This window comes from Grampus griseus (genome assembly GCF_964374135.1).
Source record: "Grampus griseus genome assembly, chromosome: 2".
Taxonomy (NCBI): domain Eukaryota; kingdom Metazoa; phylum Chordata; class Mammalia; order Artiodactyla; family Delphinidae; genus Grampus; species Grampus griseus.
Window position 1 is genome coordinate 5,270,438 of NC_139018.1, and position 15,465 is coordinate 5,285,902.

Below are 15,465 nucleotides of genomic sequence, written 5' to 3' on the forward strand. Positions count from 1 at the left end.
GAGATCAGCTCGGTGCTCTGTGACCACCTGGGGGGGGATAGGGAGGGTGGGAGGGAGGGAGACGCAAGAGGGAAGAGATATGGGAACATATGTATATGTATAACTGATTCACTTTGTTATAAAGCAGAAACTAACACACCATTGTAAAGCAATTATACTCCAATAAAGATGTTAAAAAAAAAAAGATATACTGGCAAAAATAAAAAATGCCATACACACAAGGCCAATTATTTGTAAAACAAAAGACCACCCATAGGGAGTGGCACATGCCCACTTTTTTCTACTTTTATATGCATTTCAACATTTTCATAAGACAACGTTTAAAAACAATCTTTCTCAGTCTCTGAAAAACTGAATATACCTACCAAGCCTTTTCTATAAATTACTAACGAACACCTATTTAAACTGGGGAAGGCAATTAAAGAGGAAAATGGAAGAAACTATAGCATGTTCTGTCTAAAAGAAAGCACAAGTTATTTTCTGTAATTAGCCAATTTGCAAGGAGAAAGATAAGGAGAAAGCACAGTAGACCAGAGAGAGGGAAAAATTGCTAATTTGGTTAACCAGGATAAAGAACTAAGTTAAATATTCATTAAGTTCATTCACTGCAAAGAACTTAAAGTTTTTTCATTTGTTAGTTGCACCTAGCTAATAAGATTTGTGAAAGGACTATGATACAATATTTGATACAATTATACGCTGAATGTCATTTGTTGTATTTGAGACACTTTGCAAATCAAATTAAACCTTGAAAAAAAACTCATTTCAAGTCACATCCTTATTCATTCCTTAAATATTTGGTTTGATTTGAATAATGCTAATTTAAATAATACTGCTAAGAGGCGTAAGCACAGCCAAGCAACACAGATGGCAGAAAGAAAGGACGTTCAGCCAGGCCCTAGGGTCTAGTCCCAGATTTTCCATAACCAGCTGTGTAACCTGGGGCAAATTATTCCATCTCCTAGAGGCTGCTTTCTCATCTGTAAAATGGGCACAATAATACCTACCTCAAAGGGTTGTGGAGAGGTAAAATGAGCTAATACATACAAAGTATCTATTGCAAAGGCCTGTACCCACCCAATTAATAAATGGTAGCCACGAGAATTATTATGACTATCAGGGTTAAGTGTTAATATAGCAGAGGCTACTTAAAGACAACCTGCAAGGCTTCCCCTGGTGGCACAGTGGTTGAGAGTCCGCCTGCCGATGCAGGGGACACGGGTTCGTGCCCCGGTCCAGGAAGATCCCACATGCCGCGGAGCGGCTGGGCCCGTGAGCCATGGCCGCTGAGCCTGCGCGTCCGGAGCCTGTGCTCCGCAACGGGAGAGGCCACAACAGTGAGAGGCCCACGTACCGCAAAAAAAACCCCAGGAAAACAAAACAAACAAACAAAAAAAGGCAACCTGCAGTCAGCTTTCAACACCAGTTGCAGAGACTAAATTCTGAGACCAGATTTGGATGTCCTGGAACAACAGGACTGTCTTGCTTGTCAGCATCTCCAGCTGAAGGTTTTTGCTTATATTTATTCACTCTCCGATCTGTTAATTAATGGGGTTATTAATATAAAGAACAGAAAAGTTTGCAAAAGGTGCATTCAAGTTTTTTAAAAGGCAAGCTGCCAAAGACAGTCTGAACTCCCAAGCAAAATCGAAAATGAGAAACAGGAACTCTTGCTGGTTAATGCATAGTGAAGCAGACCATCCCCACATACATGGGACAATGAGTATATTTTAACCTACGTTTTACACTGAAATCCTGTAACACTCCCCTAGCGCTGAAATGGAAATTAGTCGTGCATGTCTACAATGGATCTATTATGAATTTAACTCCACACCATGATTCCTCCTCTTCTTTTTTTTAAAAAATTTATTTATTTTTGGCTGCATTGGGTCTTCATTGCTGCTGCACACAGGCTTTCTCTAGCTGTGGCGAGCGGGGGCTGCTCTTTGTTGCGGTGCGCGGGCTTCTCATTGCAGGAGCTTCTCTTGTTGTGGAGCACGGGCTCTTCAGTAGTTGTGGCACGTGGGCTCAGTAGTTGTGGCTTGTGGGCTCTAGAGCGCAGGCTCAGTAGTTGTGGTGCACGGGCTTAGTTGCTCTGCGGCATGTGGGATCTCCCCAGACCAGGGATCGAACCCGTGTCCCCTGCATTGGCAGGCGCGTTCTTAACCCCTGCGCCACCAGGGAAGCCCCTCCTTGTCTTCTTGAGAACACACATGAGCACGCTCCAGCCTCCGGACATTTGCTCTGAGCTCTGCTATTGACCTTGGTGCAGTGAAGATCAGCTTCAGTGGTAAGAAAGGAGTCATTTTAAAACACAAATTCCTTCTGCTTATTAAAGAATACACACCAAAGAGCGTTTAGAAATGAAGTAAAAGTATAAAAAAGAAAAAAAGAATCATCATCCTCCCACTCAGAAAAAAAGAAAGATAACTCTTGGTATACTTCTCTCCATTCTTCTTTGCATAGATTTTGTCTATTTAGTTGAAAAATACAACATATCCAGTTTTATATCCTGATTCTGCCTCTTAATATAATACACAAGCATCTTTCCTGTTGTTACCGGGAACACAAACATTTTTAAAGATTACATGGCTTTCCATCATACGAGGATCCACAGTTTTCTGGCCACGCCCCTATTGCTTGCTTTTGCTCAACTGTTTCCTACACAATTTTTCTCCAATATACGTAATTCTGCAAGGAACTCCCTTGTTCCTCACACGCTTTTCTGTATTTACACTCAGAATAGCAAAAAAATGGTGTCTGTTCACTACACTCTGTGCCCCCAGTCCAACCACAATACTGAAGAAACTTTAATATCGGCAAGAATTTTAAGAATACAGGCCTCCAGAAACTATTTGATTCTCCTTTCTCCACTGTACGGTAGCCCAAGCTCAGTATAATTAGAGCACCCCGAATCTTCCTATCTGAAAGTAAATCCCACCCAAACAAAGCAAACTTTGCAGGCTGAGGTTCTCTACAGTCGAGATACATGACAAGGCAACAAGTTCTTCATATGTCTTTTTTTTTTAATAACAAAAGCAAAGGAAAAGGAGAATAGCAATCCTAAAACCCAGGGCAGTATCGCTGGGTTAAAAAGAGACGGAAAATTAGCACAAAAAGCCAATCCCGGGCACAGAAAAGGGTTACCAAGAAAAGGTAGCGTCTGAGACATAACTCTGTCTCTATAAACTGTGTGTCCACAGGCCTCGCACTTTACAGGGTTGGTCACAATCTTTCCTCTGTTTCAGGAGGCCTCGAACTTGATCTGTTAGTGAATTATCTTCATGAGACTGCAGTTCTCACTGGTGCACTAGTTAAGCCATATGAAGAATGATGATAAAGGAAGTGAAAGTTTAGATGTCAGAACACCTTTCTTCAAATAAGTGAAGTACCGTCGTGAAAAGGATAAGAGTTATTACCCGTGGTCTCCCAGGCAATGACTAAGGCCAGTGAGTGGACGCTGCAGTCTAACGGTTCAGGATGGCTGCAGAGGGGACGTTGTGCTCGCCACGCACTTCCTTTAAGCTGCCCCACACGGACGCTCACTGCCTTCCGAGGCAGCCTGTTTCTCTGTGGCACAGCCATCCCTGTCCCTGGGCAAACGGCACAAAGATGTGCACCAGAAGCTCGAAACACTGAGCCCTAAGCTTCTGACAATGAACCTTGGGGGAAAAAATCATCTGATATTTAAAAATTAGAATGCCACGTGTCCAGGCTACTTCAAGCCTGTATTAGGATGGCAATCCCAAAGAATGGCAAATGATAATAATAATGCGGCCTTCTAAGAACCAAAGGAGGTTTGTCTCAAAGCTGTCTTGTCTGAATATCCCCTAACTAAGCCACGGCTATGGAGTGCCAGCTGTCCAGATAGGGGTGTACATACCGTGCCAACATGGCACTGTCTGAAAGAGAAGCAGCGACCCAGGGCTTCTTATGGAATCACTCCCCCTTCTCCCCTCTGCTCCCACCACCCTCTAACTGCATATGAAGTAGGGGGGCCCACAGCCCACTGAATTCAGGGCACGCCGCTCACCAGCTCTCTCACAATCTTTTTTCTGTTTCTTGGTGTGACTTTGGCTCTCGTGCTTTGGTTTATTTTCACTTTTGAAAATAATGTTATAAAGAAACATCAGATTTAACTACGAAAAAAAGTTAAAAGTTTCCAAAATTCAAACTTTACTCTCAATCAAGAAAATAAAACTCCCGGGCAGTCCCCTTGTATTATTTTTCCCCCTCCTTTTTCTAAAAATAGAAGTTTTAGAAGCCTGGAGTTGGATATAAAGCAGCGACTTCAAATGTACCCTTTAGGATAGGTAGTCATCAGATTTATTTTTGGAAAGCCGAGTAGGTCAAGAATACCTAGAATAACCTGGTTTCTATTTAAAACACCCTAATTGCTTCGTAACTTAGGAGAAAAAGATTATTTAAAAAGATTATTCAAAATGTAGACATCGCCCAGTGTGTATATCTCACATGGAGCTGGTGATAGTTATCCTGAAGGACAAGGAAATAGATTTCTTTCCATAAACGTGTGAAAATGTATCCAAGACCAGAGAAAAAACTAACATATGCAACATCAAGACAGTACCCTCTCCTGACTCCAAGGAAAAGATGGTAACTGTGAAATAATTTGTTAAATCCAAACAAAATAAGAAAGTTAATTTTAAGGGGACATTTACATGCCGCAGACTCAAAATGTTTTAACTAAAGGAATTTTACAGCCAAGATGAATTCTGTTTCCTAGAGTTAGCCATGAGGAAAAGCCGTTCTGGCAAAAGATGAGCAATGCATATTGGTTGGAAGCAGACGTCAGGGCACTAACTAGGAGACAAGCTTTTACGAGGCGTTTTATTTCCAAAATTGTAAGAAGAGGGTCACTACAAAGTTATTTAAAGCACAAATATTGCTTTTTGTTTTGTTCTCAGGCACCACTGGGAAATGAAATGGTGATCTAAATGTGCCAGAAATCCACTATTTATAGGTATAGAATTCTGTTGTAGGCTATGATCTTCTGGACAAAAGAAAAAGGGATTTAAAAAACCCAGGAGGCTTTGCCCCAAATGAGCTTACTCGCTAGAAGGCGGAGGGAAAGTTGGTGATGAGCTTCAGGGTTCTGAGCAAATCAGGGAGGGGCCTGCCCGCCTCTGGATCCCAGTCCTCAACTCAGAGCTTCACATGTGGCATGTGATCAAGTAAGTGTTTGCTGCGCTGAACTGGACAACAGTGTAAACTGAGGACAGGCTTCCCTGGTGGTACAGTGGTTAAGCATCCACCTGCCAATGCAGGGGACACAGGTTCGAGCCCTGGTCTGGGAAGATCCCACATGCTGCGGAGCAACTAAGCCTGTGCGCCACAACTAGTGAGCCTGTGCTCTAGAGCCCGCGAGCCACAACTACTGAGCCCGAGTGCCACAACTACTGAAGCCCACACGCCTACAGCCCATGCTCCACAGCAAGAGAAACCACCGCAATGAGAAGCCCGCACACCGCAATGAAGACCCAACACAGCCAAAGAACTAAATAAATAAAATAAAAATCTTTAAACTGAGGACAGAGAAAGAGATGAGAGTCGCCAAAAGTTTCTAGGTGAAACAGCCTCCACAGGGGCCCAAAGAATCGAGTTTGCTTTGGCTTTCGGTTTTGTTTTGCAAGCTCTCTCTATCCCAGAGAGTCTGGATAAATGACAGTTCTCTGGTCCACTGTGGACATTCCTTCCTTGACTCAACCAGCATTTACGGGTCACCTACAACTGTGCACCACTGGGCTACAATTCACCAACGTCCAGCCAAAAAATACTGTCATACTTGGTGTGATGATTTCAACAATCCTAAGGCTGCTTCACTGTTTTGCTAAGCTTGGGTTCTCTGTCAATATTAAGAGAGCAACATATTTGCTGGAGCAAGAATCTGCAATGAGCTACCATATGATCCATCAATTCCACTCCTGGGCATATATCCAGAGAAAACCTTAATTCGAAAAGGTACGTGCACCCCTGTGTTCACTGCAGCACTATTTACAATAGCCAAGACGTGCAAGCAACCTAACTGTCCATCAACAGAGGAGTGGATAAAGAAGATGTGGCATATATATAAATGGAATACTACTCAGTCATAAAAAAGGAATGAACTAATACCATTTTCAGCAATATGGATGGACCTAGAGATTATCATACTAAGTGAAGTAAGCCAAACAAGGATGAATATCATATGATATCACTGCTATGTGGAATCTAAAAAAAAAATGATACAAATGAACTTATTTACAAAATAGAAATAGACCCACAGACATAGAAAACAAACTTATGGTTACCTAAGGGGAAAGGAGGGGGAGGGATAAATTAGGAGGTTGGAATTAACATAGACTCACTACTGTATATAAAATAGATAACCAACAAGGACCTACTGTATAGCACAGGGAACTATATTCAATATTTTATAATAACCTATAAGGGGAAAGAATCTGAAAGAAACAGATATATAGGTATGTATAACTGAATCACTCTGCTGTACACCTGAAACTAACACAACACTAAATCAACTATACTTCAATCAAATTAACAAACAAGGATACTCAGAATGAAAGAAAAAAAGAAGAACGTGCCACGAGCGCCATTCCCGTGAGTCTCGAATGCCCACCTTTGGTAGGTCCTTTCCTGTTGAGCACGGCCTGCTGCTCCTCGGTGATGTTCAGCCGCCGAACCACATCGGCCAGAGCCGACTTGAGCAGCTGGATGTCGTCTTCCTGCATCTGGACTTTCTGCTCCAGGGAGGCGATGCGGTCTGTCACCTCCATGCTACTGGCGGCAGAAGCGCTGTCATCTAGACCGAGGGAAAGGGGCAAATGAGTCTCAGCTGCTCCCCAGAGAAACCAGACTAAGAAACACACACCAACACGTTGCTATTATGTAACACAACAACATTTAAAAGCTGGAGACCACGGCTTGTAGGCAGAACTCATGCGAAATCTTTTTTTTTCTTTTTTTAAAATATTTATTTATTTATTTATATTTTGGCTGCATTGGGTCTTCATTGCCGTGCGCAGGCTTTCTCTAGTTGCGGCGAGCGGGGGCTGCTCTTCATTGCTGTGCGCGGGCTTCTCATTGCGGTGGCTTCTCTTGTTTTGGAACATGGGCTCTAGGCACGCAGGCTTCGGTAGTCGTGGCACGTGGGCTCAGTAGTTGTGGCTCGCGGGCTCTAGAGTGCAGACTCAGTAGTTGTGGCGCACGGGCTTAGTTGCTCCAGGGCATGTGGGATCTTCCTGGATCAGGGCTCGAACCTGTGTCCCTGCATTGGCAGGCGGATTCTTAACCACTGCGCCACTAGGGAAGTTCCCGTGTGAAATCTTTTAAAATTACGAAGAACTGCACTGCTTCATTCTGCTACCATCTTTTCATTCTCTAGGTTTGTGCTTTTCATGTTTTTTTTAAACTGTGGTTTTAATTGTCATGATATGTTTGTAGATTCAGGCCATTTTCTTTTCCGTGATATCAGAGAACCTCAGAACTAGAGTGGATATTAGAATACATGTGCTACAACTTCCCACACATGGCAGAAATTGACTGCATGGTCTCCTAGTTTTTGTTCCAGTGATGCTGACAGGTTGTACAGATAATCACAGGGCCATACTATCTTCCAGTCAAGACTCTTAAGGACAAAGCAACAGGAGTGGTCAAATCTGTTTGGTAAGCACACCCTTACAGCTAGAGTGATCATAGTTTATCTAGAGGCACTAACTCCCAGGTCCTTACCAAGGTCTACCAGGGCCCTTCATGATCTTCCTTACCTCTCCAACCTCATTTTACATCCTTCTGCCCCTCTCTTCCCATGGTCCAGCCACACTGCCCTTTCTCTCCTACTGTAGAGATTTGGTATCTGCTGTTGCCTTTGCCGGAAGCATTTCTCAACCAGATTTTTTCATGACCAAGTTCTGTTCTTTCGGTCTCAACTCAAATGGAAGTTTTTCAGAGAATCTTGCTAATAACCTTCCTTTAAGTTGTTCCTTTCAGTCATGTCTACCTTATTTCTTTCTTTCATAGCATCACTATGACCTAGAATCATCTTGCTTGTTTGCTTCCTGTCTATGTCTCCCAATTAACATGTAAGCATCATGGAGTCTCTTCTGCTTCCGGGTATGAGAAACCCCTATTGGACAGCACCCGCTGCAGAAAGTAATTGTTAAGCCTGGAAATTATACAAATAACAGCAGAAGTACTGGAGCGTGGACACAAGCATATAGACTCTGGTGGGAGTTTGCACTCACCTGGTAGAAGGGAGATGGGGAACTATACAAGTAAACTCCCTTTTTCACGGCTTTGAGCCCAGGGCTAAATGTTGTATACAATGGGGGTGAGGACACACTCAGAAAACCCTGTTGCCTTTTTGTCCTTAAAAAATAAAAAAGTGAAGTCTGAAAACTATGAACACTAAAAAGAGTGGGGAAATCCCAGAAGGAAAAAAAAAAACTAGAGAGGGGATCCCCAAACTCTACCTCTTTATATCTCTGACTGACCTGTGAATCACTCATGCATGGAATAGACTCAAAGCAGAGCTTGCAGTTCAAGCCCAATTAAAGTACCCACTGAAACAAACAATACTTGTCAGAGAAAAAATACTAGAATACAGAATCTCCATAACTTAACATTCATAATGTCCAGGATATAATCCAAAATTAGTAACATACTAAGAATCAAGAAATGGAACACATTCTCAAGAGAAAAGAAAATAAATTGAGTCCAACTCCAAAATGAACAAACATTGGAACTAACAGATAAGGAATTTAAAATGGCTATCAAGACTACCCTCTATATGTAAAATCAGTATTTTTTTCAATGAATGAAAATTTCAGAGAGAAGTGGGAAGTATCGGCAGAAAGATAGAAATGAAAAATGAACTTAATGGAAATTCAAGAACTGAAAAATATAATTTATGACAATAAAAAATTCACTAAATGGAATTAACAGACATGACAGATGAAAAACCAAGCAAATCTGAAGACAGATCAATCAGAAGTATCCAAGGTGAAGAACACAGCGGGAAAAACTTAACAGAGCCCTGGGGACTTGTTAGGACAATCTCAAACAGTCCAACATACATTTAATTGGAATATAAAAAGAGAAAGAGCAGGACAGAAAAAAATATCTGAAAAATAATGGCCCCAAACATCCCAAGTTCAATGAAGGAAAGAAATGTAAAATTACAAAATGCTACGCAAAAAGCAAGCAAAATAAACACAAAAAAGGTCTATCATAATCATACTCAAGGTCTATCATAATCATGCTGTTGAAAACCAAAGATAAAGTACGCATCTTGAAAGCAGCAAGAGAAAAACAACATATATAACTATACAGGGAACAATAATCTGATTAATAGCTGGTTGTCATAAACCATGGAGGCTAGAAGAGAGTGAAGCAACATCTTTAAAGTACTGGATGAAAAAAAATTCAATCCAGAACTCTATATCCTGCAAAAACATCCTCCAAGAATGAAGGCAAATTAAGGCATTTTCAGATGAATGAAAACTGAAAGAATTTATTGCCAGTAGATCTGCATTACAAGAAGTTAAAGGAAGTTCTTCAGAGTAAAGGGAAATTACATAAAATGGAAACTCAGACCCTCAGAAAAGAATGAAGAGCACTGGAAATGATAAATATTTGAAGGAGCTCAAGACTTTTTTTCTTTTTGCATTTTCCTTTTTCTTCTTCCTTTGAGAATTTCAGGGGGGGAAAAAAAGCAAGACTCAACTATATGCTGACCACAAGACACACACTTTATATTTTTTTATTTTTTATTTATTTATTTTTTTGCGGTACACGGGCCTCTCACTGTTGTGGCCTCTCCCATTGCGGAGCACAGGCTCCGGATGCGCAGGCTCAGCGGCCATGGCTCATGGGCCCAGCCGCTCTGCGGCATGTGGGATCTTCCCGGACCGGGGCACGAACCCGCATCCCCTGCATCGGCAGGCGGACTCTCAACAACTGCACCACCAGGGAAGCCCAAGACACACACTTTAAATGCAAAGACACAGATAGACTGAAAGTAAATGAATGGAGAAAAAGATATAGCATGCAAATAGTAAGCATAAGAAGGCTGGAGTAGCAATATTAATATCAGATAAAATAGATGTCAGATAAAATGTATTACCAGCTACAAAGAAGGACATTTCATAATGAAAAAAGTATTAACTTATCAGAAAGGCAATGAAAAATATGCCCAATAACAGAGCTTTAAAATACATGAAACTCCATTTGCAGCAACATAGATGGACCTAGAGTTTATCATACCAAGTGAAGTAAGTCAGATAAATATCATATATCACTTACATGTGGAATCTAAAAATAGTGATACAAATGAACTTATTTACAAAACAAACAGACTCACAGACTTCGAAAATAAACTTATGGTTACCAAAGGGGAAATCGGGAGGGGGATAAATTAGGAGATTGGGATTAACATATACAAACTACTATGCATAATGAATAAAACAGATAATCAGCAAGGACCTACTGTATAGCACAGGGGACTCTACTCAATATTCTATAATAACTGACTATTAAAAAGAATCTGAAAAAAGAATGGATATATGTGTATGTATAAATGAATCACTTTGCTGTATACCTGAAACTAACACAACATTGTAAATCAACTATACTCCAATATAAAATTTAAAAATTGAATTAAAAAAATTAGTAAGTAAAATACATGAAACAAAAATTGACAGAATTAAAGTGAGAAATAGACAATTCCACAGTTATTCCTCAAGATTTTAACACCCCTTTCTCAGCAACTGACGGAACAACTAATTTAAAAAATCAGTAAAGACAGACGATCTGAATAACATTATAAACCACTTTGACTAAATTGATATGTATAAGAAACTACAGCCAATGATAGCAGTGTACATGGTACATTTACCAAGACACGTCATATTCTGGGCCATGAAACAGACCTGAATAAACCTAAAGATTGAAAGAGTATGTTCTCTGACCACAGTGACAATAAATTAGAAATCAAAAACAATAAGAGAACAAGGAAACACCCCCAAATTTTGGAAATTAAGCAACACACTTCTATATAATCATTAGGTAAAAGAAGACATCACAGGAGAAAATAGAAAAAATTTTAAGTTGAATGATAATGAAAATATAACATATCAAAATGTATGAGTTGCAGGTAAAGCAGGTCTTTGAGGAAAATTAATAGCTTTAAAATCTCTATTAGAAAAGGAGAGTATTCGCAAATCAATGATTCTCAGCTATCACATTAAGTAACTAGAAAAAGAAGAGCAAATTAAACCCAAATCAAGCAAAAGAAAGGGAAAGAGTAAAGAGCAGAAATCAATGGAATAAAACATGAACAAGCAATGAAGAAAATCAATGAACTCAAAGGCTGGTTCTCTAAAACATCAATAAAGTGTAAGCTCCATGAAAGCAGGGATCTTTTTTGCTGGTTCACTGCTCTATGTTTCCAATATGTAACACAGAGTAAGAACTCAATAAATATTTGGTAAATGAATGAATAAATGTGTAAATGGGTATCTTTTATGAAACATACATCAAATTAGTTTCTGGGGATGGAAAGATGACTGATTCACCGTCCTTTAGAAGCTCTCTCTGTGGTGGAGAAGACAAATGTCCCCAAATCCCTAAAACAATGTGATAAGTTATATAATTGAGAAATATACAGAGTGATAAATGAACACAGAGAAGAAATATTAATGGTATTTGGAAAAACAGAAGAAAGTAGGGGGTTGGCCATGAAAGATAAAAACATTTACAAGGTGGAAAAGCAAGAAGACTCCTTTGTCCTTTTGGACCACCTCCTAGAGAAATGGAAATAAAAACAAAAATAAACAAATGGGACCTAATGAAATGCTTTTGCACAGCAAAGGAAACCATAAACAAGACGAAAAGACAACCCTCAGAATGGGAGGAAATATTTGCAAACACAGCAACTGACAAAGGATTAATCTCCAAAATATACAAGCAGCTCATGCAGCTCAATATCAAAAATACAAACAACCCAATCCAAAAATGGGTGGAAGACCTAAGTAGACATTTCTCCAAAGAAGATATACAGATTGCCCACAAACACATGAAAGGATGCTCAACATCACTAATCATTAGAGAAATGCAAATCAAAACTACAATGAGGTATCACCTCACACTAGTCAGAATGGCCATCGTCAAAAAATCTACAAACAATAAATGCTGGAGAGGGTGTGGAGAAAAGAGAACCCTCTTGCACTCTTGGTGGGAATGTAAATTGATACAGCCACTATACAGAACAGTATGCAGGTGCCTTAAAAAACTAAAAATAGAACTACCATATGACCCAGCAATCCCACTACTGGGCATATACCCTGAGAAAACCATAATTCAAAAAGAGTCATGTACCACAATGTTCACTGCAGCACTATTTACAATAGCCAGGACATGGAAGCAACCTAAGCGTCCATAGACAGATGAATGGATAAGGAAGACTTGGCACATATATACAATGGAATAATACTCAGCCATTAAAAGAAATGAAATTGAGTTATTTGTAGTAAGGTGGATGGACCTAGAGTCTGTCATACAGAGTGAAGTAAGTCAGAAAGAGAAAAACAAATACCGTATGCTAACACATGTATGTGGATTCTAAAAAAAAAAAAAGAAATTGGTTCTGATGAACCTAGGGGCAGGACAGGAATAAAGACGCAGACATAGAGAATGGACTTGAGGACACGGAGAGGGGGAAGGGTAAGCTGGGATGAAGTGAGAGAGTGGCATGGACATATATACACTACCAAATGTAAAATAGCTAGTGGGAAGCAGCCACATAGCACAGGGAGATCAGCTCGGTGCTTTGCGACCACACAGAGGGGTGGGGTAGGGAGGGTGGGAGGGAGACGCAAGAGGGAGGGGATATGGGGATATATGTATACATAGAGCTGATTCACTTCGTTATACAGCAGAAACTAATACAACATTGTAAAGCAACTATACTCCAATAAAGATGTTAAAATAAATAAATAAATAAATAAACAAAAGAGCAAGATGGAAGCACATGTACTAACATGGATAAATTTCTAAGATATCTTGTTGAGAAAAAGAATCATGTTTCAAAAAGACAAAATAATATATGTATTCTACAGTATTCATTTATATGTACGTAAATGTATAGAAAACGTTCTAGAAGGATATGCACAAATTGTCATCTCTGGAGAATGCAGCAAGTATGGGATTATAGGTGGTGGTCAAAGAGAAACTTAGACTTGCCTGTAATATTACAATGTTTTAGGAAGATTTTATATATATGTGTGTGTGTACTACTCGTGCAGTTTGAAATTAATTTTAAATGAAGTGTAAGACAGATCCACAAATAGCAATATGGACAATATCATAAATAAATTGCAAAGTGAAAACAAAAAAGCAAAACAAAACAAAACAAACAACCAAAAAGAGAAGAATCCTTTGCATTCCAGGCAAAGGAAACAATTTAAACAAAACATGGGGACATGAAAGCATAAGGAATATTCAGATAATCATGGCCTTTGAAATTGAAATCTACCATCTTGTAACTTCTACTTACTGGATATAATTCTGTCTTGCCCTGAAATTCGAGCTCTGCCAACTTTCTAAGCAATATAATTGTTTCATACATAGAAATGTTTTTTAAGTCAATGTCAAGTCAAGTGTCAATGGCACTTCTGAGGGAGAATAACGTATTAAATATCTGATAACGCAGAGAACTTATTAAGCAGTCACACATATCTCAAATTGTTACCCTTTTATGAAGAGACATTATATAGCTCTTTAAAAAAATGTATCGGGCTTCCCTGGTGGCGCAGTGGTTGAGAGTCCGCCTGCCAATGCAGGGGACGCGGGTTCGTGCCCCAGTCTGGGAAGATCCCACATGCCGCGGAGCGGCTGGGCCCGTGAGCCACGGCTGCTGAGCCCACACATACAGAGCCTGTGCTCCGAAACGGGAGAGGCCACAACAGTGAGAGGCCCGCGTATCACAAAAAAAAAAAAAAAAGTATCAAGACATTTCTTTAAAGAAATCAAACTGTGAGGTAAGAACTTACAAACAATCCTCTTCTTGCACTCCTCCCCTTCCTAGAACTGCGTACTCCATCCTTTACACTAATAATATAGAATTCACACTTTTTCAGCCAGCAACCTGGGGGTAACCTTTTTCTCTGTCTCCTCCTGTGGATTGAGACGCATAAAGGACTTTAAAAACCCAACAATGAGAAAAGAAATAACCTGATTAAAAAAGAGAGAAAAGAAAAAAATAGGCAAAAGTCTCAAGCAGACACTTCGCCAAAGAGGATATACAGATGACAGACACATGAAAAGATGTCACTGTCACTAGCCACTAGGGAAATGCAAATTAAAACCGCAATGAGATACTGCTGCATACCTATCAGAATGGTTAAAACACAAAATATTAACAAAACAAAATGCAATGAGGATACAGAGCAAATGAAACTCTCCTACGTTGCTGGTGGGCACATAAAATGGTATGGTCACTCTGGAAAACACTTTTGCAGTTTCTTGTAAAGATAAACATACAATTGCCATGCGATCTAGCAATCCTAAGCACTTAGTCTAGAGAAATGCACATTCGCATTCATACAAAGCCTGTACATCAGTGTTTACAGTGGCTCAATTCACACTTGGTAAAAACTGGAAGCTACTCAAATGTGTATACACTGTGGTATATGCAACACAGTGGAATACCACTCAGCAATAAAAAGGAACAAACTACTGATACATGCCAACGACTGGGATGGATGTCAAGGGCATTATGCTGAATGAAGACAGCCAGTCTCAGAAGGTAACACATTGCATGATTCCATTTATCTGATATTCTCTAAAAGACAAAACCATAGTGAAGGAGTATAGATCGGTGGTTGCCAAGGGTTAGGGTAGGGATAGAGCACAGGGGAGTTTTGGGGGGATGATGGAAATGTTCTGTCCTGATGGTGGTGGTAGTTACATGAATCTATACTGTGTTAAAATACATAGAATTCTCTCAAAAAAAGAAGTTTTGTTGAATGTTAACATAAATAAAACAGCTTTCTGAGAGTTCAAGTGAGATAAAGTCTTAAAGTCTTCTGCAAGTGAGATAAAAGCTTTGTCAATGAGAGGTTATTATATTTGCTTGTTGAAGTTGGTTGCTTTTTTTTTTTTTTTTTTTGGTGGTACACGGGCCTCTCACTGTTGTGGCCTCTCCCGTTGCGGAGCACAGGCTCCGGACGCACAGGCTCAGCGGCCATGGCTCACAGGCCTACCCTCTCCATGGCATGTGGGATCTTCCCGGACCGGGGCACGAACCCGTGTCCCCTGCAACGGCAGGCAGACTCTCAACCACTGCGCCACCAGGGAAGCCCTGAAGTTGGTTGCTTTTATACCATGAGATCTCAGCAAAGAAATATTTCAATGAAAACTGAATACTGGTTGCTCATTAGAAAGAGACCATCC

At 40.2% G+C, this 15,465-nt stretch overlaps 1 protein-coding gene across 3 annotated transcripts in view; it reads right to left on the reverse strand.

Annotated features, from left to right (window-relative positions):
• Positions 1-15,465, reverse strand: part of EML1 (EMAP like 1) — a 198,408-nt gene that overhangs the window by 77,857 nt on the left and 105,086 nt on the right. For 2 of the 3 annotated variants that reach the window (XM_082649108.1, XM_082649107.1), the window contains exon 2: positions 6,635-6,817. The exons of the other annotated variant lie outside the window; for it this stretch is intronic. In XM_082649108.1, coding sequence (XP_082505234.1) covers positions 6,635-6,817 — 183 coding nt within the window. The remainder of the gene's footprint in view (positions 1-6,634; positions 6,818-15,465) is intronic. 3 annotated transcript variants of the gene reach the window in all.